This window comes from Panthera tigris, chromosome B4 (assembly GCF_018350195.1).
Source record: "Panthera tigris isolate Pti1 chromosome B4, P.tigris_Pti1_mat1.1, whole genome shotgun sequence".
NCBI classification, from domain to species: domain Eukaryota; kingdom Metazoa; phylum Chordata; class Mammalia; order Carnivora; family Felidae; genus Panthera; species Panthera tigris.
Window position 1 is genome coordinate 124,908,171 of NC_056666.1, and position 25,397 is coordinate 124,933,567.

Sequence of the window (25,397 nt, forward strand, 5' to 3'; positions counted from 1 at the left end):
TATTAGCTTCTCAACGTAGCTTTGACCCTTCTTGCCAATGTGGCCTCCCCTTAATTGAAAAGCCTTAACAACGGGAAATGCACCCAGTGCCATTCACTTTTGAGACATGTTGGCTTTCCTCCAGTTTCTGCCTGCTTTTAGACGCTCTTCAGTGGCCTCAGATAGTTTTGATATTTTGTCTGGAGTTTATAACTATTAGCAGATGAGCCCATCTGGTAGGAGCTTCCCTACCAATTCTGGAAACAGAACTGTTCTTGTCTGTTCTTATGACTTCCTATTACATCCCATTGACTTGGTTTCTGTGGTTATACTATTTCAGATAGTTACCATGGCTTAATATCATTTAATATTTATTATGTAATTTTTAACATGAAAATAAAAATGTTACATAAAGTTTTGAAAGGTACAAATAAAATCAACGCCCTCAGAGCCACTCTCTGACTTAATAATTCTTAATAATCAACCGTTAATACCATTCCGTTAACCGGTGTATTTCTTCCTTACTCTGTTTCTCTCTTCCCCTTGTCCTGAATTTTTGCACTTTTTTTTTATATCCTCTGAATTTTTAATTTAAAAAATGTAATATATATTATTAAAGTATAAGTTTTGCTTATTTTTGAGTTTTATAAAAATAGATTCATACCATGTACCTTTTTCTGGAACATATTCTTCATTCAGCATTGTTCTTAAGATCTGTATTGTTGGGTGTCACTGTACTTCCAGTTTTGTATTATATTCCATTGTATATGTGGAATATGATATGATATAGATGATAAATAACACTTTATCCATTCTACCAGTCAAGACCTTTGTATGATTTCCCTTTTTAAAAAATATTAACATTCATATTTATTTTTTCAGGTGCCCATATGCAAGAGTTTCTACAAATAAGATTGCCAAATCCTAGAGTCAAGTTCAATCTTCAGTTTAACTGGAGAATGTCAAACTAGTTTCCCAAGTATTTGTACATTATACCATTTATGAGTTCCTGATCATCTCCTTTCTATGCCTTAGTATCAAACTTTAAAATTTTTGTGGTATTAATTTGCATTTCCTTTATTACTAATGAGGTTGAGCCTCTTTTACATATGCTTATTGACCATTCCTGTTTTTCCCTCTTTGAAATGCTTTTTGGGTTGTTTGCATTTTCCTTATTGATTGAGAATTTATTTATTTATTTTTTGTAATTCTAGGTTTTGCTGGTGGTTTCCTCCTGGTGACTTTCAACTATATATTCCTCTCTATTTCTCTCCTTTAAATTTCTTTTAAACCAGGAATTAAATTGAGAGACTAGATCAAATTCAAGTTCTTTTTTATTTTTATTTTTTTGGCTAGAATGCCATTGTACAGTTTGCTGTTATATCCTATCAGGAAGAATATGACTAGTTGTATCTATATTTGGTGCCATGGGAATTGATCACTGGGAATTTGATCCCATGGTGCCATGAGAATTGATCATTGGGATCTTTCTCTCATGTGAGAGAGAGAAATTCCAGGGAAATATCCAGTATTTGGGACCCTGATTCATCTGTGAAGTTCCCCATCAACTTTTCTCCTGATGGTTTTATTTAACAGCTGATGATGATTATTCCATTATCCATTGTTTAATTAGGGCATGGAAAATAGTGATACTTTACTCTTTCTGCTTATTTTAGCTAGAATTTTTCAATAAAGAATACTTTTCAGTATCATCTCTTTGGTTTCCGAGACATAATTTATATGGAAAAGGCAGAATAAATGCTTGCTGGATTTTTTTTTTTAGCCAGTTTACAGAGTATTAATTTAGCTCTCTAGTTACCTCCACAGATGAAGGGTTGTTTTTTTTTTTCTTTCTATCATCATAAACTTAGGAATTTTAACATTTTAATTTAAATGTTAGAATTACTGTCTCCGTTAAAAAAAATAATAAAAAGCCTGCTAGTTTTTGATTGAGATTGCATTTGAATTTATAGATTTGGGGGAGAATTGACATCTAAATACTGAGTCTTCTAATCCATGAACATAGTATATCTCTGCTATTGAGATTCTCTTAATGTCTCTCAGCTTTTTGTATACTAACCTTATATCTTACAAGCTTGCTAAACTCATTGGTTCTAGTAGGTTTTTTTTTTTTTTTAAGACTCTTTGGGATTTTTTTTTATATGGACATACATGGTATCTGCAGGTAATAACAGTTTTCCTTTCCAACACTTACATATTTTTTTTCTTGCCCTAGTGTACTGAATGGTACTGCCAATACAGTGTTGAGTAAGAGTGGTAAGAATGGGTATTCTGTCCTCTTCCCCAATTTTATAAAGCAAAGCTTTCAGTTTCCTGCCCTTCCCAGTGGTATCTGGCCCCTGCCATGTACGAGTGCAGAATCCTTGACCCAGGCATGTTTCCTGCTCCTCTCCCAGGGAAAGATGGTTTGGCTTCTCCTCCTCTTTCCTCTGGCCTTGTACCTTTTCCTGGAATTGGTGACCAGAGGGTTTGCTGGCCTCCCTCCAGCGGTAGAATGCTGTTGCTTGTTACTAGATGTAAGACTTAGGATGGGAGCAGGGGGGCTTTCCTCTCCACTGTTAGGGACAGATGACTTTTGCTTCTGTCCTTCTCTCAGTGCAGGTCACCTTTGCCCGGAACTATTGGTTTCCTGACTTCTCCAGTGACTTAAAGATTTTGCTTCATGTGAGAGAAAGTCCAGGGAAATCAGGTTTTATTGCTTGTTCCAGTGAAGGAATCTTTCTCAGGTCTTTTGCTTTACTTCAGTCTTCCATGAGCACTCCACAGCAAAGAACTTGGGGATATGGATCCTCTTGTAGGTCTGAGGCTCAGAAGGCATCTAAGCTTCCATGGTAGCCCACATTTGGCTTGTAAGAAGTCCTTAAAATTTTGACTGATTTCTTCTTCTGTGGCAGACTTCATCTCTGTCATGTGTCCCATCTCCCTTGGGAGAGACTGTTACCCTTTGTATTCAGCTCACCTGGGTGCCTTGCAGCCTTACCTCTCTGTTGAACCCCAGAAATGTATGACTTTGTAGTTGATTTATCTGTTTTTGTTATTAGAGTGGAAAGGATGTTGTCGTGTGACTTTCTGCATCCTACTGGATGTGGAATTTGCAAACTTTCTTAAGCTCTCTACTCCCTCCAAATCCTAGCTTTCCTTCCACCTCTGCTATTCATCTCTTTCATGAAATCATTCATTAATCCTGTTTTCCAATAATCTTACATAAGGGATTAAACACTTTTCTTTTTTTTCTAGCATTGGCTGAACTGTGTCGTTTCGGACTTTACTTTGGTCTCTATTGCCTTTACATCCTTCTCTGCTTATGTAGACTTATGCCCAGACCATTGGTCTGATGATTGGTGTGAGTCTGTGGTCCAGTTTTCACTGGTCTGGAGAGGAATGAGTAAAGATGGATGATGTGAGTTTTGTCAAACAAATTGTATTTACTTTTTTGTGTTTTTCTCTTGAGATTATTTGCTCTGCCATTTTTTGATGTTAAAATGTGTTTTTGAAAATGAGATGATGTCAGTACATGGGTGTTTTTTATTTTATAACCTTTTTATTGAGAAACATTACAGACAGAAAAATGCATAAAACATAAATTTCAGCTTAATAAATTGTTGTAAAACAAATAGCTTTGTAAATAACACTCAGATTGAAAAATAAAATTTCAACACTTTAGAAGGTCCCCACCCCCAACATATCCCTATTTGATTGAAATCCTCCCCCTCCAAGGTAAGACCCTTAGCCTCATTTTTATGGTATTCACATCCTTGCTTTTCTGTAGAGTTTGGCCATCAAATTCTAGTTCAATTTTTGCTGGTTTTGAACTTTATGTAATGGAATCATACTATATATATGTATATATATATATATATACATATATATAGTATGTATATATATATATAGTATGAATATATATATATATATATTATATACATATACGTATATGTATATGTATATGTGTATGTATATGTATGTATATATATATGGCTTCTTTCACTCAGTACTATGCTTTTAGGATCCAGCCATGACTTTGTGGTTATTTTTTGTTCATTTTCATTGCTCTATAGTGTTCCATTATTTCGAGTATGCTGCAATTTGTCCAACTAAATTATTACTTGTTTGACTTCAAGTTTATAGCTCATACAAATAATGCTGTGAATATCTCCTGTACTGATGCACATTTTTGTAGGGCTGTGGTTCTCAAGGTGCCCTTCCCCCACCAGCAGCTCCGGCATCTCCTGGGAACTTGTTAGAAATGCAAATTCTTGGACCTATTGAATTAGAAACTGTAGGGGTGGGGCCAGCAATTTGTGTTTTAACAATCCCTGAGCGTGATTACCATGCATGCAGAAGTTTGAGAAGCACTGCTGTGGGGGTGTACCTGGGGAGGAACTGAGGGGGCTTAGGGAAGACTAATGAATGGCAAACTGTCCTCCAAGTAGTTGTAGCAATTTACATTTTTACCAGGGATATAGGAGAGGTCCAAAAGGCACCACATTTTTTGGTGTTGTGAGACTTTTTAATGGTAATTCTTCTCTGCCACTCCCCTTTTGGGTTTTAATTATCTTTATCTGTAAAACTGAAACTTAGGTCACTGGTCAGTGAAATCTAAAAGTCTGGAAGTGACTGGTCTAAATGAAATATATTTGAGTACAGAAATTTTGTCATCATTTTTGCTTTACTCCCAGTGCCTAGCATAGTGATAAGCGCATAGAAAAGTACATATTTATCCAGTTGAATTTTAAAATATTTTTTCATTGTTCAGCAGTTTCTCTCTTTTTTAAAAACAGTTTAATAAGGGCCTAAAGTTTATCATACAGACTAGTAATGCATTTTGAAAGTTCACTGTATACTTTTTTTTTCTTTTTAGCTTTTATCACTTCTTTTTGAAGATTTGTTCAAAAAATTTAATTCTGAAATGAAGAAGATTGCAGACCAGGTGATTCCTAAGCAAAGAGCTGCCCAGTTTGATGTTGTGAAACACATGCGTCAGGACCAGATCACCAATGGCATGGTGAATGCCATTTCCACCGTAAGTCTCCACGCATTTGTTGAGGTTTTTGTAACTTATTTATACCTCTGTTCAGTGGAATGGAAACTGAAAGTACTTTGGGAGTGTAGGTGAAAAAATAACATTTCTATTTGGAGGATGTTTACAAATCACACATTTTTGACCTTGAAAGACAGTCCATAGTTTAAATGTTATCACTAGGAATCTTGTTACTGTGTAACTTTATTGCCAAATTATAGTCTATGTTCTATAAGGCCGTAAGAAAATAGACTCTTACATAGAGGAAAAATCTTTTAGTTTAACTGAGAATAGCCCTTCTTTTAAAGGATACTTCTTCCCCTTGTTTTCTGTAATAAAACTGATATATTGCAAGTAGGTTTATTAATGACAGTTTTTGTCCAAAACAATACAAAATGTTTCATTTCATTGTAGGTTTATGTTCCTCCTAGGGCTAATCAGCTGTTCCTCATGTGAGTGATGAATTCAGGCCTCGGCAGCTGCTGTGTATTCAGGGACCCTGGCTGTTCATAAAGGGTTATCAGATAGGTTTTTGCTCCCTTTCTTAAAGCATAACAACTATAGGTCTATCTGATGAAGTCTAGTTGTGTTTTGTATGCCAGACATAAAATTAGTTTTATAGATGGGAGTTTGCCCCGACAAAAGGATAATGTGCTAGAACACGTCGATTCCCTTAACAATGACAGAATTAGTGGCAGACTTGCTTCAGTTCTTGTCTTTAGAAACTAGCAGGCGGGTCTGTGTGAACTGTCCTTGCCGTGACAGCTACCTCTAACTTGACACGAACTGGGCCTTTGTGCCTATTTAGGCACATTAAACTCTTGTGGCCCAAACTTGTGTGAAAGTAGCTCCCTGGACATTTGAAGAGAAGCCTCCAAAGAGCACTTGAACGCACATCAGTTAGAATTACTTTTCCTCGCTTTCTGACCCATGATTTTCAGGTCCTGATAGCTTTATGGAGTAGTTCTTTTACCCCTTAGGGACACGGCTCTACCTCCCAGAGATAGCCTGCTTATTTGAAAAGGCCTTGTTGTAGGTGTACCCCAGTCTGTAGGCAGCCAGAAAAACTTGTGTTCTCTTCCTAAATTCTGTGTTACTGTAAGTAGAATATTTGCAACAAATACGTTTTCTCAGAAGAGCAATTTTTAGTCTCCTTGTCTGTTTCTCTCCTCTCCCTTCTTGTAATACTCACGCAGAAGACTAGAACAAACCCTCTTGTTGGACACCTTGGCTTCACTTCCCATCTACTTCCCGTTTGCCAGCAGCTGCTGCCTTATTTTAGCTCTGTGTGGAATATTTATTTACCTTCCTCACACCTACTCTCTGGGCATCAGTCCATTTGCTAGTTTACCCTCATTCAGAGCAGAAAAGGAGTTCACTGACGAAGCAATGCAAAAACTTGTGGAATAAATGTGTTTGCTCTGTTTCTTTGCTTTGTAAAATGTACAGAGCTTCTTCCTAGAATTTAACTCTTTTCCATGTTACCAAGAACTCAAAGTTTCTGCAGTGATAGATCTTTATTGTAATGATGATTAAACGTTAGTTCGTGAGGGAACTGCCCCAGAGTCACACATTTGAATTCAAACAGATCACCTTATCTCCTTCTGAAACTCTAGCAGTTTTTCTCCGTTAGAGTTTTTAGCTTGGGATCTGCGAGCCCCCCTGTAAGTGAAATGTTTTAAAATTTTGTGTTCATGGTCCTACATGCATTTTTCCCAAGAGAACAGACACAGCTTTCATCAGATTCTCAAAAGAAAAATGAAGACTCACCGTTTAGCAGATGTAGTCCTTTCTTTTGACTCAGATTATTGAATCAGTGATTTTTTGACATTTTCTACTTTACTTTTCTACGCATACTCTTTTCTACTGCTAGTTCATGTTACCATGAATTGAAAATTTAATTATTGCTAACCTTCATCTTTAAATTATCTTTCAGAATATTTAGTGTATATGTTTATTTGCTACAACTATAAGGTGATAGATTTAATATGATTCAGTATATTGAATGCAAAGGAGATAAACTGAATTTAATGTTGAAGATTTATTTCCTGTGAATCTATTTTAAAATTGACATGACAGCCGCAGAGGATACATAATATTTCTTCATATGAATATATATGCAGTTTTTAGCCTTGATTAAGAAGCTTACAGTTTATTCATTATCCCTGATAACTGCTATTGGAGTCATTTTTCTGGTCCTTTTCTATTAGTATATTTTCCTCTAATTAAGACAGATTTTGGAAGACATCCAAATAATGACACATTCCAACATGAAATTATCTCTTTGAGCTTCCAGCTACTTTTACCTTAAAATATGTGTAGAAATTGCTAGTGTTCTGTTAATTAGCTTATTGCTTCCAGTGGAAGTCTCTGGTTGAACTGGCTTGCCAGGATATAATTAGTTCTTCAGACAATAACTGCTATGACATGGTAAGGCTGATACATCACAGCATTCTGGCCTGGTTGCTAGACATAGGTGATATTCATTAAATCCCTAGAGAAATCCTAGGGAGTGACCAGGCTAAATTTTCATTTCAGTTGTGATATTTTGATTCTTGAATATGCACTGTGGCTCTCATTTCACAAATAGTTCCTGTGATGAACTTCTTAGAGGGGCTGGAAAGTGTCAGGCAACATACAAACAGATCAGGGGTGGTCTTAGGTCTTTTTATATATTTATTTTCCTCTACAGGGAAATTGGTCCCTAAAGAGATTTAAAATGGACCGCCAGGGTGTGACTCAAGTGCTGTCTCGCTTGTCGTATATATCTGCACTGGGCATGATGACAAGAATCTCTTCTCAGTTTGAAAAAACAAGAAAAGTGAGTGGTCCTCGATCCCTTCAGCCATCTCAGTGGGGAATGCTCTGTCCTTCGGACACTCCTGAAGGAGAGGTAAGGGACCTAATGAGTCTCTGCTGTGTCAGAGGTAATATCTGTTGGTGGTGTTCTAATTCTGCCCCTGTCCCCCCCAGGCCATATCCTTTTTTTTGGGTCAGTCACTCTCTGGCAGAGAAAAAATTGATGCAGCCTGTCAGGACGACATCAGTGTCATTCCAAAACCAGTACCTACAGAGGCATTCGATTTAGTACCTCACCTAAATAGAAATATGATCCCAATTTTCTTGTTTTAGCTTATCCCAAGAATCAAACCATGCAATGAAGAAGGGATGAGAATGTGAGGGAAAATTGGGAGGCCCATCATCTTTGTTCACGAGGATCTCTTTTTATAAACAACTCCTTATTTTCCTTAGGTGTGCTTGGCGGGCATCAGGTTTTTGCCAGGGCAGCCAACAGGGAGCACAGAACCAAGCAGCTTAAATAGGTTTGCTCCCCCAGCATCACCATTTCTACATCACGGCCCTTTGTCCTTCATGCTGACCATTGTTGGTTTTACCCGATTCTGTTCGTTGTGAACTGTGAGTTTCCGGAGGAAGGAATCTTGTTAGGTTCACATTCTACCACGAGTTCCTAGCACAGAGCCTCGTCCACGGTAGAGGCCCCTTAGATATATGCTGAATGAATAAATACATTAGTTATGACATGTAAAAGATGTAAGTTCCAAAGAGTAGGAATTTGTTATGACTTGGGAGAGGTGAAAATAGAAGGCCAGGCAGAGTTACAATTTTTTAGAAAATTATCATTCGTCTCCTAATTTATCTTAAACCCTATGGAAATGCACACTACAATTATGCAGCTTGTCACATTTGCATAACTTCTACTTCTTGAGCTTTGGAGCACTGAATTTCCCGGAGATGGCTTCAGCTAACTTGTGCATCACTGTAGCAGATGGTTTTGAAGAATGGAAGACAATCTTTACATGTCCCATGTCTCAACTGTTCTTTTTTTTTTTCTTACTTGATGTGTTATGTCCTTGTTCATATTTCATCTTAGATTTTTGGGGGGTTGTGTAAAAATTCAAAAATATTTTATTTACTTTTCATTTTGAAGAAACTTCAGATGTACACAAAAGTTGCAAAATTGGTACAAAGAATTTCCATAACCCCTCACCTAGATTGTTCAGTTATCAGCCTGATGAAATTAAAATTGATAACAGTATTGTAATCTATAGATTACAGAATACATTACAGATTATAGAATCTATACCTTATTCAAATCTTGCCACTCATCCCACCAATGTCTTTTTGCTGACCCAGGATCACTCACTGCTTTCGGTTACCATGTCTCCTTAATCTCTACTCTGGAGCATTTCTTGGGTCTTGTCTTTGCCTTTTATGACCAAGAAGCTTCTCATGAACCATGAGATCGTGACCTGAGCCAAAACCAAGAGTTCGATGCTTAGCCCACTAAGTCACCCGGGTGCCCCATCCTTTACTGTTTTTAGTGTCCTCTTAATGACTGACGTTCCGCTGTCTGGGAATAACAACTTATGTAGTCAGCTTTTTTTGAGGATGCATTAAACGATGCCATCATTTTTTGCCATTTTAAATAGTACTACGCTGACCACTTCTGTGGCTAAATCTAGGTTTATATCCTTGCTTATTACTTTAGGGTAAATTCCTCTGGATATACGTTTTTAAGTCTTTTGTATCATCCCCAAAGTGTCCCCTACAAGGCTGTACTGCTTTAGGTTGCTGCCAGCAAAGCGGTGAGCTATTTTCAGACACAAACGGTACTTTGTATTACTAATGGTCATTCTTAGAAATGACTGTCCTTTGCTTTTTAGGCATGTGGTTTGGTTAAAAACTTGGCCCTTATGACACACATCACAACTGACATGGAAGATGGACCCATTGTTAAATTAGCCAGTAACCTGGGAGTAGAAGACGTGAATTTATTATGTGGGGAAGAGCTCTCTTATCCAAATGTGTTTCTTGTCTTCCTCAATGGTGAGTATATCACAGATACCTGTTGATCCTGATCAGTCTCTGGGTGGGGAGTAGGAGGGAAGCCATTATTATCCAGGTATTTAAAGGACAAAGGTACTTCAATTCTGGGCCCAGGGGCCTTAATTTAAAGGTAGAAAAATGGTAACAGAAGCAGTCTAACCCACTGGCTGGGGCATCAGGTGCTGAGGATCCCAGGCCAGAGCTCAAGGTAACATTGCAGACACTGGCTGCGTCCTGCCCTTCCACAGATGACCGCTAGGCCAAAGTGGAAAAGGCTCAACATGGCCTCTTTAAGTTCAAGTTAAATATGTGAGACATTCTGCAGAAACAGATCAGCCCTGACAGCACGTTGACTTCTATTCAGCCACTCGGTGATGGATTGTCAGCAGCCTGTCGCGAGAGGTCCCTTTTTTTCTGCTCGTGTTCCATTTGCTTCTTTCATCCCCTCTGAGTCCTCCAGAGCCTTGGCAGCAAGCGTGCCTCATCCTTGTGATTTGGTGGTCTGGGTACCTGTCCCGCCACACATCCTGCAGGCTCGTCCTGACCGCTTAGCTCCTGTGCTCTTCTCCTTTTTCCTTCTGTTCAGGGGGCATTAGTCCTTCACTGTGTGGGCAGGTGAGAAGCAAAACAGGGCTGTTCAGTACATCCCAGCGACCGAGAGAGCTCTTCCTCTGCAATGTCGCCCGGGACCTCTCTGCATCCTCACGCTGACCCCAGGGTGCAGAGTCCATCCTCCTCATTGCACAGATGACGATGATGGAAGAGTGGTTAGTAGGAGCCGGGCAGAGCTCGAAGCGCTTTACGTAGGATCAGGTTCACATTACTTAATCCTCACATCAACCCTTTGGAAGGGATAGAGCCAGTGTTCAAACCCAGGGAGTCTGGACCTCGAATTCATGCCCTCCGCGTGGTGCTGACCAGTGAGGAAAAGGAGGCTAATTTTTGCTACTTCAGCAGGCACGGGGCAGGGCTGCCCTGAACTGCTCGGCTGTGCTGCTTTCCTACAGCCTGTGGACCGGCTGCCTGAGTCAGTAACTGAATTTTCAAATGACTACTCAGTGCTGCTTATCGTCTTTATCAGGTAGATATTTTAAACCAGTATAGATCTGTTTTTCTGCCTGTTGTAAATTTTTCTCTTTCTGCTTAGGTAACATCCTGGGCGTCATTCGGGACCACAAGAAGCTAGTGAACACGTTTCGACTGATGCGAAGAGCAGGATATGTCAATGAATTTGTTTCCATCTCGACAAATCTCACGGATCGATGTGTCTATATTTCCTCTGATGGGGGAAGGCTGTGCAGGTATAAGTTGCTAAAAAGAGTTTTTTAAGTTTACTTCTGAAAGAAATACACTTGTTTTTGTTTTTGAATCCACTTCAACCTGTTTCATTGTTGAGATAAACTTAATTCAGTTAGCAGACCCCTCATGAATATGCATCTGGGTACTGAGGATTCAAAGATTAACAGGAATCTGTCTCTGCCCTCAGAGAGCTCAGTCGGTGGGCAAAGGCAGAAATAAGTACTAATAACAACCAACCACACTAATAATAATGCTAGCTCGCTGTTACTTAGCATTTTATTAGATACACTATGTGTAAGGCTTTAACTACATTCTGCCCTGTGGGTTGGATTGTTTTTTTTTTTTAGTTTTTTTTTTTTTTTTTTAACATTTATTTATTTTTGAGACAGAGAGAGACAGAGCATGAAGGAGGGAGGGTCAGAGAAAGGAAGACACAGAATCCGAAACAGGCTCCAGGCTCTGAGCTGTCAGCACAGAGCCCGATGCAGGGCTCGAACTCACGGACCGCGAGATCATGGCCTGAGCCGAAGTCAGCCGCTCAACCGACTGAGCCACCCAGGCGCCCCAATTATTGTTTTCATTTAACCAATGAGGAACTGAGTTTTAGGGAGAGTAGATAACTTACCCAAAGCTAGATGATGGCGGGGTCTGTTTTTCACTTGAAAGTCCTCACAATTCATTTGACTCCAACAATCATGATTTTTACCCACTGTATTCTGTTGCTATGAACTGAACTTTAAAGGATGAGTGGGATTGTGTTCCTTGGATGAAGGAGGAAAGGAGAAATGCTGAGGAATGGCAAGAATAAAAAACGTGGAGGCATGAGGAAGTAGCATTAGGCCCAGTAGAAAGTAGGTGTCTTAAGTCATTCAGTACATCTTAAGGGCCTGTTCTTCACGGGTACTGGCCAGGAGGTGGGGGCACAAAGACGACTATGACAGGGTATCTGGTCTTTGGGGGATATTCGGGGACATCAGCTGAGGATGTTACCTTATTCATAAGCCTCTGTGTTTTACTGTGGCCCTTCATTGTGGACCTCAGGTAGTGTTAGGGCACAAGTTAGTGAGCCAGCGATGGTTGGAGTGGTGAGAAGGGCTTGGGCTTTGAAGTCTGTCACAGCTGAGACTGGGCTGCCATTGTCTGTCCAGCATCCAACTTCTTCCAGTTACCCTCCTCATTTTCCTTTGGAGACTGCTCCTCCCTCTTCTTGGGATGGTCTGTCAGGTACCCTCTCCTGCTCAGCCACAGGTCAGGCACATGACCCAGGTAGACCAGTCACACTGTCTCCTCAGATGATTTGGATCTCAGAATAGCTCAAGGAAGAAGTGGTTGGAACTGATTCGTCCTGATGGCAACACATGCAAGAGACTGCCTGTTACTCCTTCTGTCCTGGATCCTTAGGGTCTGTCGTGAGGCTGGGCATTTCACCATTTTTCCCCCTAATTTTAGAGCATGAGTGAGGGAGAGAAGGGCAGAAGGGGAGAAGGGGAAAGAGAAAGAGTATATATCTTAAGCAGGCTCCATGCTCAGTGTGGAGCCTGACATGGGGCTCAATCCCATGACCCTGGGATCACTACCTGAGTCAAAATCCAGAGTTGGACACTCAAACAACTGAGCCACCCACCACCCACGCTCCCCTGTTTTGGGGATTCTTAATCCTTCTAGTAAATTCTTACACTTCCAGTAAATTCCTTTAAATTTTTTGTTTTGTTTTAGTAAGTTCCATTTTTGTGTAAATGAGCCAGAATTGGTTTCTCTTCTTTGCAACCAAAGAACCTGAGGTGATGGACGTACCTGAGTTTGAATCCTGACTTCCTACTTACCGACTTGGTGGCTCTGACTTTATTACTTTCCGTGGCTGAAAAAATGTAAATAATAATAATGCCTCCCTAGGATTATCCCAAGAGCTGACTGATGGAAGGTACGGTAAGTGCCTTGTAGGTGCCAGGTTCACATTAGATGCTTATTTATAGCTATTAACATATTCAGTCAGGGGTAGGGAAAACCATGACATTTTCTTAGGTCATTCTGTTTGAGGAGTTTTCTCTTTCCTTACATCCAGTGTATTATGAAATAGTCTGAAAGAAATGAATTCTTTTGTTAGTAGTCATTTTATAATGGCATGACGTAGAGCTGGCAGGATGAATGTGTAGAATTTATCGAGTGAGTAGAAAGTGAGGGAGGGGCGCCTGGGGGCTCAGTCGGTTGAGCATCCGACTTCGGCTCAGGTCATGATCTCACACCCTGTGAGTTCGAGCCCCGCGTCGGGCTCTGTGCTGACAGCTCAGAGCCCGGAGCCTGCTTCGGATTCTGTGTCTCCCTCTCTCTCTGCCCCAACCCTGTTCATGCTCTGTCTCTCTCTCTCTGTCAAAAATAAATAAACATTTTTTTAAAAAAAGTGTTTTTTTTAATAAAATTAAAACAAAAAGAAAGTGAGGGAGCGGAGTGTGACCCTTGCCCTGCACCCGTGTCCGTCCTCACTTGGGCATCTCTCCGCCTGAGCTCCGTGCAGCCCTCGAATGAGGTGGCAGCGTCTCAGCTTCCTTCCCCGGAAGCCAGGATTTCGAGGTAATGTTGATTTGCATGAAAAGTTCTCTCAGTTCATTTCTCAGCGACTTGTGTTCCCCTTTTGTAATTGTGTAGCTCTTCTTCTTAACTGTTTAAAAGCGCTCATTAGTCCTCCAGTAGCTATTTGGACTTTCGGGTAGGGCGCACAAGTGTCTGGGGGTGGCTCACTCCCCGCTGTAAGAGCTGCTTATCCAAATAGCGACAGCCCTTGACGTTTCGGTGCCGCGTGCCATCCTTTGTGTCGGCGTCTCCTCGTGGTGGCGAAGCCCTCGGAGGCAAATCACCCCTGACAGTTACAGGTTAATCTACCAGAACGTGGAAGCCAAAAGCTTTCTCTACCTTACACCCATTCTCTCGTTAAGAAGAAACTCTATTTTCTTTAAACGTGTAGCCCCTCTTTCGGTTCGTGTGTAGCTTTACGTGACCTGCCAGCGTAGCCCAGCGGTGTCTGTCCAAAATGGAGCCACTCTGAACAGCTGATGTTCATCAGACCTTTGCTACAGAATGCCATTGTTGTCCTCAGTGACAGTTCTCTGCTGCCGACCTCTTGGGTGGTAGATCACGTATTCCTATGTGAAATCTGAGGAAATGCCTTTGGTCTGATGCATCTACACGGTTTTTAAAACCAAGACATTAAAGATTTGTTTCCTCTTTCAATCTTACTGAGTATTGTTTTTGCCTTGCCTTTTCATTTAAAACTAAGTATTTCCTAAGACACTTGGGGGAAATACTGTGTGTATATATATGTGTGCACATGCACATATACACACATGGGCTGGTGTGTGTGTCTTTTTGTGTATATGTGGGAGAGAAAATAGGCCTCTGTGCACTTCACACGTGCAGAGACTACCCGGTGTCCTCAGGCAGTCCAGAAATCAGGTTGATTGTATCTCTAGCTTCCTTCATTTTACTGTAGTAAACTTCCTTGCTGACTTAATTCTTCTCTTGAACTACTGTGAATTTGTTATTTTTTTCCATTCCAGACCCTACATAATTGTTAAGAAACAGAAGCCTGCAGTCACAAATAAACATATGGAAGAGCTGGCTCAGGGGTACAGGTAAATGGCCAGAAGCAAAACTTCTCAATCTCCTTGATACTCATGCATATATGATTTGACCAGCGGTGGCATTTTTTGATCTGAGCTTTTCAGAAAAGTATGTTGTCATTTATAGTCTCTTAATTCCTCTCTACTAAATGTTTCAGCCTTTTAAAAACCCATTCCTCTCTATGTGAATTTGCTTAGACTTTGTAAAATATTAGCAGTTTATACTGCGAGGACCACAGGGTGTTGGCGTAAATTAGCACACTGTGAAGTAACAGGGATATGTTGATTTACACATGGTGGGTCTCTCATCACAGGAGCTTTTTAAAGTCCTAGGAGATATTTTCAGAAGTGGGGGCCAGATTGACAAGTGTCATAGATGTTTTACTGTTTTTATTTCAGTGATTTGAGATCACTGTATGCTCCAAGAGTAACATGTTTCAGGCATCCCAATATAGTGACACTTTCTGGGAGAGAAAGATGCCTTGGGTGTAAATGAAAGCCAGCATCCTCCATTATCGCATGTAAAACACTGCAGTGAAATGCTGTTCAGTCATGTACATGTCACCAATATTTTCCCAGGAATTTTGAAGATTTCTTACACGAGAGTCTGGTTGAATATTTAGATGTGAATGAAGAAAATGATTGTAACATCGCACTCTATGAACATACAATTAATAAGTGAGTAGGATCCGTAACAGCCATAATTAAAACCTGTTCTGATTATAGAAAGAGCTTTCTTTTCATTTCATCTTTTCTGTTGTGTTTCCTCTTAGTAGGAACTGTTAGAAGTATACTGTCTTATAATAAAGCCTTACCCATCCTTTATCCCGCTGTAAGACTATCACACCAACTGCTAACAGTCTTTAGATTTCATTATCTTTTCCATTCATTTTACAGTTAGTGTGTATTTTTTGAAAGGAATTGCTTCTCTGATTTTGATATTTGATTACTGTCAAAATTGAACTAAGAGGTCAGGCTACGTTAAAGATGTATTTCTCTCTTCTAGAGAGGACACCTGAATTCTTGTCAGTGCAGGAATTCCAGACGTTATATGTTCTAAGGATGTCTCTAAACTTATGTGCAATATAAACAAAAAAACGGTACTATGTTCACAATGTTTCAAAAATAGTGATATTTTTAGAAGCATCTGTTCTCTTTAGAGGACAGTAGAGGACATTCATAGAACTTCCTGTCTGATGCCCAGGACTGATGATACTGCTTACCTGAAACAGGAATTTTCTCAGTTATATTGTTTAATAGGTAGGAGTTTGTTACTGGCACCTGATAACTATTTACGTCTTCAGTCAAGAAAGTACTTTTCTGTTTTCTGCCACCAGATGAAATGTACCACTCCCTTTTTGTCTTATTGTGATTTAGTAAATAATGCTTTTCAGTCGGAATCTTTGTTCCTTAAAGGCGTGACTGTCTCAAAGTACTATTTTTATAGTGCCAGGTGAAGACGGAGTGGACATAGAGGAGAACCGTTCCGTAGTAACCCCTGTAGAGAACTGTTCTGTAGTAACCCTGTGAATAGCAGCGCGTCCTTGTCTCTCAGCCTCTGCTGCTCTCCTCAACACCCACATCCAGTGCCGTGGCTCATCATGTCGGCCTCTGCCGTATCCCTGCAGTCTGACCTCTTTTCCCCACCTGCACCTACCGTGCCAGTCCAGGCTGCTGCCATTGCCTGCCCGGGGCCTCGCAAAAGGCTCCTGACTCTTTGGCACTACTTCCCGCACAGTCTGTTCTTAATAGATGAAAGTGGTCTTTTCCCGACTCTTCTCAAACCCCCAGCGGCTTTCCCTCTCCCTTGGAAGTCCTTGCAGAGGCTTCAAGTTCCTGCACCATCTGCCTGCCCCACCTGGTGCCTGCAGCATCCTCTCCTCCCCCTCCTCCCTCACTGTGTTTAACCACACTGGGCTCTTCACACCTCAGGCGTGCTTCTGCCTCAGTACCTTTGCGCTGGCCGTTCCCTCGCCTGGAACACTCATACCCTGCATGGCTCACTCTTTCAGCTCCCCCAGGTCTTCACTCGGGTGTCACCTTCTCCGTGCTTTTTCCTGATGACCCCATTTAGAATAGAAACCTCTCCTCTGTGCACACCCCTCTTCACTGCTTTATTTTTCTAGTGCTTATTACCTTACAATAAAATCTGTGAAATGTGTATTTTATCGATTTATCTGTGTATTTATCTTTCCGCTAGAAGCTTCACAAAGGCAGGGACTTTTCTCTGTCTTGTTTGCTGTGATAAGGGAATGCAGCCATTAGAATCAGTACCACCCAATCACCAAGCTGACCCATACATCAAATTCATTTTATTTTAAAAATAGAAAAAAATTGACATCCTGTAATTCGTACTTATGATCTTTTTTTTAAATGTAGACAAGCATAAAGTAAAAAGAATGAATCCCCTTCCTTCCCCATCCCACCAAACTCCAGCCTCCAGATGTAATCAGTGCTAATGGTTTGATGTACTCTTTCAGATTTTTTTCTAAGGGAATACAAACATACCTACACGGTCACTCACAGTGTATGGGACCAAGGCAGCATAGTTTATGTTTAAACTTGATTTAAACCTACCATCATTACCAACTTCATCATTCTGAACATTTTTTATATTAGCATATGTGTATATACCTATATAAATATATTACTTCAGTTTCTTTATATTACATTGTCTGACTACACATAAATAGTTTATTTAACCTGTTGTTGAATATTTAGGCTGTTTTCTGATTTTTCTGCTGTTGCAAACGACAGGTTACAGAATCTTGATTTGAGCTAAATTTAAGGCCCTTAGGCACATTGACTAGAAAGTCTCCTATTTCCTGTTCAGGACAGAAGATTATGGTGGTTTTAATTTCAAATAATAGTATTCCTTTTTGTTTTATAGAAGTCAAAATCAGAGCATTTGGACTTTGAATAATTATCAGAAGATACATGCTCTTAGATGTATTGTTATGAAAAGGTCTTTACCTTTTTCATTTTCAGCTTCAATCTGCATAGTTTTTATTTACATGAAGAAATTGGCCCATATTTCAAATTGGCCAATATTTAAACAAAACTGTACATTTTAAATGAACTGTTATTGTAAGCCATAAAATGTCATTATAAGCAGTTTCTCTTTTAAATAAAACAAAACCAAACCTAGAGCCCTTTCCGTCTCTGCCGACAAAGGCCTAACATATCTGAGAGAGTTGGGGTTCTGCCAGGTCATAAGGTCAAAACTGTGTTCTTCAAACCAAGAGCCACATGGACAACATTCTCTCCAACCAAGCTAGGAACATAATTCATATGTATACTGGGGGAAAAAAAAATCATGATGGATGACTGGATAAGTGGGAAATCTTTTGCCATGTGCATTGCAACTAATTTTCCACAATGGGTTGGCCTATCTTGGAAATCACTTCACAGGTACTATAAACCATTGACATTATTTTTTTTTTTTCTTAGTTTATTTATTTTTTGAGAGAGAGAGAGCAGGGGAGGGGCAGAGAGAGTATCCCAAGCAGGCTCCACGCTGTCAGTGCAGAGCACGATGTGGGGCTCAAACTCAGGAACCAGGAGATCATGACCCGAGCTGAAATCAAGAGGCAGATGCTTAACCCACTGAGCCACCCAGGTGCCCCAGCCATTGAAATGACTAAAATTATGTCTTAGAAATGCTTGAGGAAGGAATAGAGGATCAGCAGAGACCACAGACACTGGATGTGATGACTGTTACTTTCAGCAAGACCCAGAAACAGTCTGGCTACCCTTTCCTTTTAAAATACCTGAGCTGCTGTATCATTTAGCCAAAACTGGTATTTTTGCAAAAATGTGTTACAAAAGTAATGAAGATTCTAACACCTACTAGATAAAGTCTTCCTTTGTGTCCAGTACCTACAGCTCAGCTGTCTAATAAAAAAATGTCATGCAAGCCCATATATCTACGTTTTCCAGTAGCCACTCTGAAAAAGAAACAGGTGAAGTTAATCTTAATAACTGTATTTGACCCAGTGTATCTAAAATGTTGTCATATCAACATGTAGTCAGTATAAAAATATTGAGATTTTATGTATTTTTTTCCTTATTATAAGTCTTCAAAATCTGGTGTGCACTTAACGCACATCTCAGTTTGAAGGCTAGATGTTCATTGGAAATACCTGATCTGGTTTCATAACATTTACATTTGGAAAAGTAGACTCACAAGTGTAAGTTGTTACAAACATAACTCAGAGGTTTTGAACAACTGAACTGAGTTATTTAAATTTGAGTTTTTAATATGTAATTGAAATTAAGTAAAATGAAAAATCCCATTCCTTAGTTATACTAATCTAACTGAACAAGTGCTGAACAGCCACACTTACCTGGTGGTTGTGGTGTTGGTCCCCTTACATCTTCTAGTAACTTCTTCAGCAGGATCTATTCCTCTTGAAAATGGTCATACAACTTTGTCATTGATACAAGTTGGAAAAGGGCAGAAAAGCAACGCACTCAGCCATGTGGATATTTTTGGTATTGCATTTTGATATGCCCAATATATAGTGATTTCTTTATAAGGGTTATTGTTATTAGTATGTAATAATGTTTTATTTTCTTACAGGGGTATTTTGTACTATCTCCCTTCTCTTACATTTCTATAAGTAATAAGTTTCTATTACTGAAAAAAATAATTCATTTTATTATATTTTATTTTTATCAGTTTTACTAGCAGCAAACATTGAGGTTTTATATAAATTACATGTATTTGTGTATAAATTTTTATATTCATATAGACTTATAAATTTTATTATCTAGGTCCTTGGGGGACTTTTTTTTTTATTTGAGAGAGAATGAACGAGCAGGGGAGAGGGGCAGAGGGAGGGAGAGAATCTCAAGCAAGCCCCATGCTCAGTGTAGAGACCGATGTGGGGCTCGACCCCAGGATCATGACCTAAGCTGAAATCAAGAGTCAGACGCTGAACTGACTAAGCCACCCAGGCACCCCCATTGGGACCTTGATAGTAATATTTTTATACTCTTTAAGAGCTATTTGTTCTAGTCCTTGGTGTCTTAGATGTCTAATTTTTAATTAACAGAGATACCACCCACTTGGAGATTGAGCCCTTCACTCTTCTTGGCGTTTGTGCTGGCCTCATCCCATATCCTCATCATAACCAGTCCCCAAGAAACACATACCAGTGTGCCATGGGGAAACAAGCCATGGGTAAGATTTCCTTCTTGAACTTGGTTGCAAATACTTGGAAAAAGGCTTAAATCTTTATCCTTACTCCAGTAGTATGAAATGCTTGGTTAAGTCAGACATTGCTAATTCCTGAGTGTTACTGACCTCAGAGGGTTGCCTGTGAACTCCGCAGGGCTTACAGGTGCCCCGCCATGTTTGAAGCATAAACAGAAATAGAGAAAACCTCTCTGAACTTGTTCCTTTGACCAAACAAGGAGATATATAATAGATGTCACAGAATGACAAGGCGGTAAACATGAAGAGAAAAGCTCTCTAAAATGTCAGTTGTGAACCAGAAGAAATGGAAGAAAGAGCAGAAAAACACAAGGTGGAGGGAAGAGAGGGAGGAAGAGAGCCGAAGATGCATGGTATATATTAGAATGTGCTAGTGATGGTCAGGGTGACAGTCATTGCACCCATTACATCCTCATCCTTGCTCCCATAGCTTCTGAAACACCAGTTCGTGTCATACAAATTTCTGAATTCGTTTTTCTTCCATTTTCTTTCCTCTCTCCTCCATGTATCTATTGATTTATCTGTTCTCCATCCATAACACTTGTTGAACGTCATGTGTAGACCAGACAGTGAGTCTGGGACCTGAACATGGAGAGGTGAGACAGAGCCCTGTCCTCAAGGTGTTCACAGTCTAGTAGGAGAGCCCAACAAGAACAACTATAATTCAAGATATGTGATAGGTGCTGGAGTTGACCAACAGCTGCAGTCTTAGGGAATGAGAGCTGAAAGGTCACTAGAGGTTAGAGAGTAGGTTGTTTCCGAAGAATAGAACTGAACCGGGTCTTGAAAGACCCAGAGTATTTTTCACAGGCATGAAAATAGAAGCAAGCGTTGCATGGGGCATCTTGGTGCTTTGGTATGGGTGTTTAGCCTAATATGGGTATGGTGGCATACTGGGAGGGGCACCACATATTAACGATTTTTGGTTTTATCTTGAAGGTGATATGGCGAAGATACCAGGCCAAAACAAGAAAAAGTTTTGCTTATAAACTTTTTCTGAAATGTTTCTTAAAAATCATTTAAAAATGTTTTTTAAATCCTAGTGAGTTTAATAAGTTCTATTTTCATTTATGTCTGTGACATCAATATGGTATGCCATTTCTGGTTTAAAGTATGATACAAGGAGCTTCGTAAAGAAACTGAAAGGTTTTTGCATTGCCTTTGAGTAACCACCAGAAAGCATTTAGCTTCTCAGTTGCCAGCAATCAGCTGCAACTGACCGTAGCTTGACAATTAAGGAATCCTACATCTCATCCCAGATAGTGTATGTTTCTTTTCAAGTTTTTATATTGCGCTTTGGTTGGCAAAACATGTTGTCCTGCAACCATTTACCTGAATGACGTAATGCCTGGACAGTTCAGAATAATTCCCAGTGGGAAAATCTAAGCCGAGGCTCATCAATTTCCCCTTTCCCATTCATCCTCAGCAGCAGTGTAGGCTGATTTCCCGCTTGTGCTTGTGACTTGCTAACAAGTTGAAATATACAGTACTGAACCTTGTGTGTCATGAAAGGGCTATCACTTCTATTGGGTTTACCAAACCATTTTGTTTCATGATGTGAATCCTGGCTGAAACAATACACCTTTTGTGTAGAACCTTCAGCAGAATTAACGGAAGACTAATCACTTCATCGCTAATGCCACTCTTTGCTTGTGTTTGAACATTGAAACAGAAAGGGCTACGAATCTATCTCCACTTGGTGAATCTTTTTTTTTTTTTTTAAATAAAGAAGAGACTTGAAGGGAAGAAATAATATTTTTATTTTTGTAACTCGTCTCCCTACCAGAAAAAAAAAAAAAAGCCTTTATTTTGTGGCCATGAGTATCTGCAACGTTTGGTTAGTTACCACACACAGTTAAGCAGGATCAGTGTGTACAGAAAGCCAATTCAGTGTCTGTAGAGTTCTTTTGTAGTTTTCTGTGTGAAGGTTTTTTTTCTCGTTTTGTTTTGAGTGTCATTTGCAATTCATTGTCTGTGTTTTCTGAGGTTGGTGTATTCAGCTGCTCTGACCCTGGGTCCTGCACATTTAGCTCCTTGGATACAATCCTCTGACGTTACTGCTGACGCTAGGAAGACAAAAGCCACAGAATATCTTAAGTAATAAAAAAAAAAAAAAAAGCCTTTGTTACTGTTTGTTATTATAAAACACCTGACTGGGAAGAAAAGCATCAAGATAAAAGTACATTCAGAGTTGGCACATTACATGACCACGTTTCTCTTCGGACGCTGAAATAGCTGTAGAAGTACCAAGCTAGGTCTAGATGAAAACTCCCAAAAGGAACAAGGCCAGCAGAGGGAGAAGACCCACAGCAGAGGCCCAGGTCTGTAAAGCAGACCTAGCACTTTGAGTTGGACTTCTCGGAGTCATTTTAATTCCATGCAGTCTCGGCTGCTGGTAACTAAAAGTCGTGCTATCCCATTTTAAGTAGGAGCCATTGCTGAAGACTGTATACATCTCAGGGATTCTGTGTGAATGTTCTAAAGTATTATTTTCGTGCCGTTCATCCGTTAGTCCATATGGATAGTGGAAGACAGTAGCCCAGAATTAACACACTACATATTCTAGCCAACCTGGAAGATTTGCTGTCTACTTTTCACTACCAACCGTCTGCCCCCAGTGAACAGAGTGAGAAAATGAGAGAAAATCATTTTTCTGTCACTACCAAGGAGACCAAGATGAGCACAAAGCACAGACTGAAAGCCTCACCTTGTACCTAAGAGAAAGCTCGCTTTAGTCGTGAAACCCCAGCAGAGGTGTTTCTTAAATCTAAGGTTCTTTAAGTTGTTAATAAAGTACAGGCTTCCACACACCATCTTATTGTGCTACTAAGAAAGACCTAACCTTCCATGAATATGGCTCTGTTGTGACAAGGTTCCGAGCAAGAAGCCAGGTAGACGTGTGTGGAATTGGCGAGGGTGACCTGGGTCGCTCAGCGCTCCAAGTGAAGGCTGTGTGTCGGAGCTGCATTGGACATACTCCCTGGAACCAGACTCCAGTCCACGAGTCACGCTTTCATATCCTGCCCGTTTTATTAATTGGCAATCCGCTAGTGGAACACTTTCTCCTAGTTAAAGGGATCTTTCAGTCACTATCAGCTCAGTTCATGAATATGCATCACATACCTCCCCTAGGCCCGGTCTCTGCCCAGCCCTCCTTCACCTCCAAATTGCTCGGACTTTTTATCTGTTTATTTATTTATTAGCTCAGGAAGTAACGTAGCTTCTGTTTTAGTTTTTGTTTTCAGTAGATGCTGTTCCAGAGCAGATAGCTCCTTCTCTTGTATTCCCCACTTCAAAGTAGAGTGGGTTGTCCTAGAAGTAGCCTAGAAGATTTTGAGATCTTAGAAATACATAATATACAAAGATCCTCATAAAATTTTGTTTCATTCTACATCTTCCTCTACATTTCATTCAACTTTCAGTTTGATTTTCTTTTTTTAGAATATTTATTCTTTATCAATTTGGTGGGTACAGAATGAAAAGACGTCTTGACCAAATTATCCCTGACAATTGTATTTAGAATTTCACTGTTTGTCCAAAAAAAATTTATTTAAATCCTTGTCGGTATTTCAGATGTAAGATTGTATGATGTTTCCTGAGACTAGAATGCTAATAATGAATACTTAATGGAGATAAAATTAAACTGTCGTCCGGTTAGTAGGGTTAGCTTTGGAGGCGGAACAGGTGACAATGCAGAGGTCAAGGGATGTATGTTTGTGTTACTGCTAATATTAGTAGTATTGTTAATGAATGATGCCGCTTACTGACTACTCCGATGATTTATATGCATTTCTTCTTTTAATCATAATAATAATCCTGTCAGATCTAATACGTACCTTTTGTGTTTCTGGCAAGGAAACAGACTCCCACTTTGGTTGAGTAACTTCTAAAAGGTTACCTTATATCTTCTGTGCAATGTTATCTATAGAACTTACTAAAATTCTTCTCAACTGAAACTATCTTATTTCCTCACTTTTTCCTCTTCACTGCAGACCATGATCAAGGTGGCTTCCCTGCTAGACTGTAGGATATAAGCGCCTTCGAGACAAGATTAATGTCTGTGTTATTTATTACTGTATCCTTGGTGCCTAGCATAGTGCCAGCTCAGTAGGTATAGTAAGATACACAATCTGAGGCAGGCTGCAGGCTCTGAGCTGTCACCATAGAGCCCAACGTGGGGCTCAAACACACAAGCCGTGAGATCATGACCTGAGCCAAAGCTGGACACTTAACTGACTGAGCCACCCAGGCGTCCCAAAAGTCTTCATGACTTTGAATGACCTAAGATTTCTTAGAATTCAAAACGTGCAGGCTGTGAAGAAGAAAAAAATTAATCATTTGGACTTTCTCAAAATTAAACTTCTGCTCTATGAAAGATCTTAATCCACAGAATGGGAGCAAGTATTTGCAATATAGATATGTAACATCAGATAAAGGGTTTGTATCCAGTATATATAAAGAACTCTTCAGTGACAAGACAGCTCAGTTAAAAGATGGCAAAAACAAAAACCAGACACTTTACAAAGGGTAATAGTAATAGGAATGACCAGTAAGTTCATGAAAGTATATTCGTTGTTACTAGTCATCCGATAAATGTAAATTAAAACTGAGACACCACAACATGCTTATTAGAACAACTAACATGGGAAAGACATATTAAGTGTCAGGATGCAGAGCAGCTAAGAAGCACATACAGTGTTGGTGTGAACATAAATGGTGTAACACTTTGGGAAATTATTAAGTAGTTTTTTAGGTTAACCTTACCAAATCCCACTGCTCTGTATTTACCCAAGAGAAGTGAACAAAGTCTTGTGCATGAATGTTAATAGCAGCTTTATTCACAAGTGCCCCAAACTGGAAACAAGGCCAGTGTCCATCAGCAGGTGAATGGGTAAATAAACTGTTTATACGTGCAGCAGAATACTTCTCAGCAATAATGAAGAGTGAATATGATACAGCCACATGGATGGACCTTGGAGTCATTATGCTAAGTGAAAGCAGCAGCAAAAGAGTGTCCCTGCTGCATGATTCCCTTTATATAAAATTCTAGAAAGTGCGAGCTGTAATGATAAACAGCAGTGGTTGCCTGGGGTCATGGGTAGGGAGGGATCTTTTTTGGGAGTGTCGGAAGTGTTCTGGATCCTGATTGTTGTGGTGATTTTACAGAGGCATAAATCTGTCAGAACTCCTCAATACTTACACTTTAAATGATAAAGTTTGTTGGTTTTAATAACGTTCTCAAATAAAAAGAAACTGGACAAAGGAAGACAGAAAACATAAATTCATTAAACTTCATTTTATGTTTTTCAGTATGCATTTCCTTATATTCTCCTAAGCTACATGTATCTTTACCAACCTTTTTTCATCCTACCTTAAAACATGTCCTCACTGTTTTAACCTA

General features: G+C 39.7%; 1 protein-coding gene across 3 annotated transcripts in view; it reads left to right on the forward strand.

Annotated features, from left to right (window-relative positions):
• The window catches only part of POLR3B (RNA polymerase III subunit B), a 102,417-nt gene that overhangs the window by 37,340 nt on the left and 39,680 nt on the right, over positions 1-25,397 (forward strand). For 2 of the 3 annotated variants that reach the window (XM_007096459.3, XM_042993087.1), the window contains exons 13-19: positions 4,859-5,020; positions 7,710-7,910; positions 9,703-9,865; positions 11,013-11,166; positions 14,716-14,790; positions 15,358-15,456; positions 19,836-19,963. In XM_007096459.3, coding sequence (XP_007096521.1) covers positions 4,859-5,020; positions 7,710-7,910; positions 9,703-9,865; positions 11,013-11,166; positions 14,716-14,790; positions 15,358-15,456; positions 19,836-19,963 — 982 coding nt within the window. The remainder of the gene's footprint in view (positions 1-4,858; positions 5,021-7,709; positions 7,911-9,702; positions 9,866-11,012; positions 11,167-14,715; positions 14,791-15,357; positions 15,457-19,835; positions 19,964-25,397) is intronic. The other variant, XM_042993086.1, reaches the window with a different exon arrangement.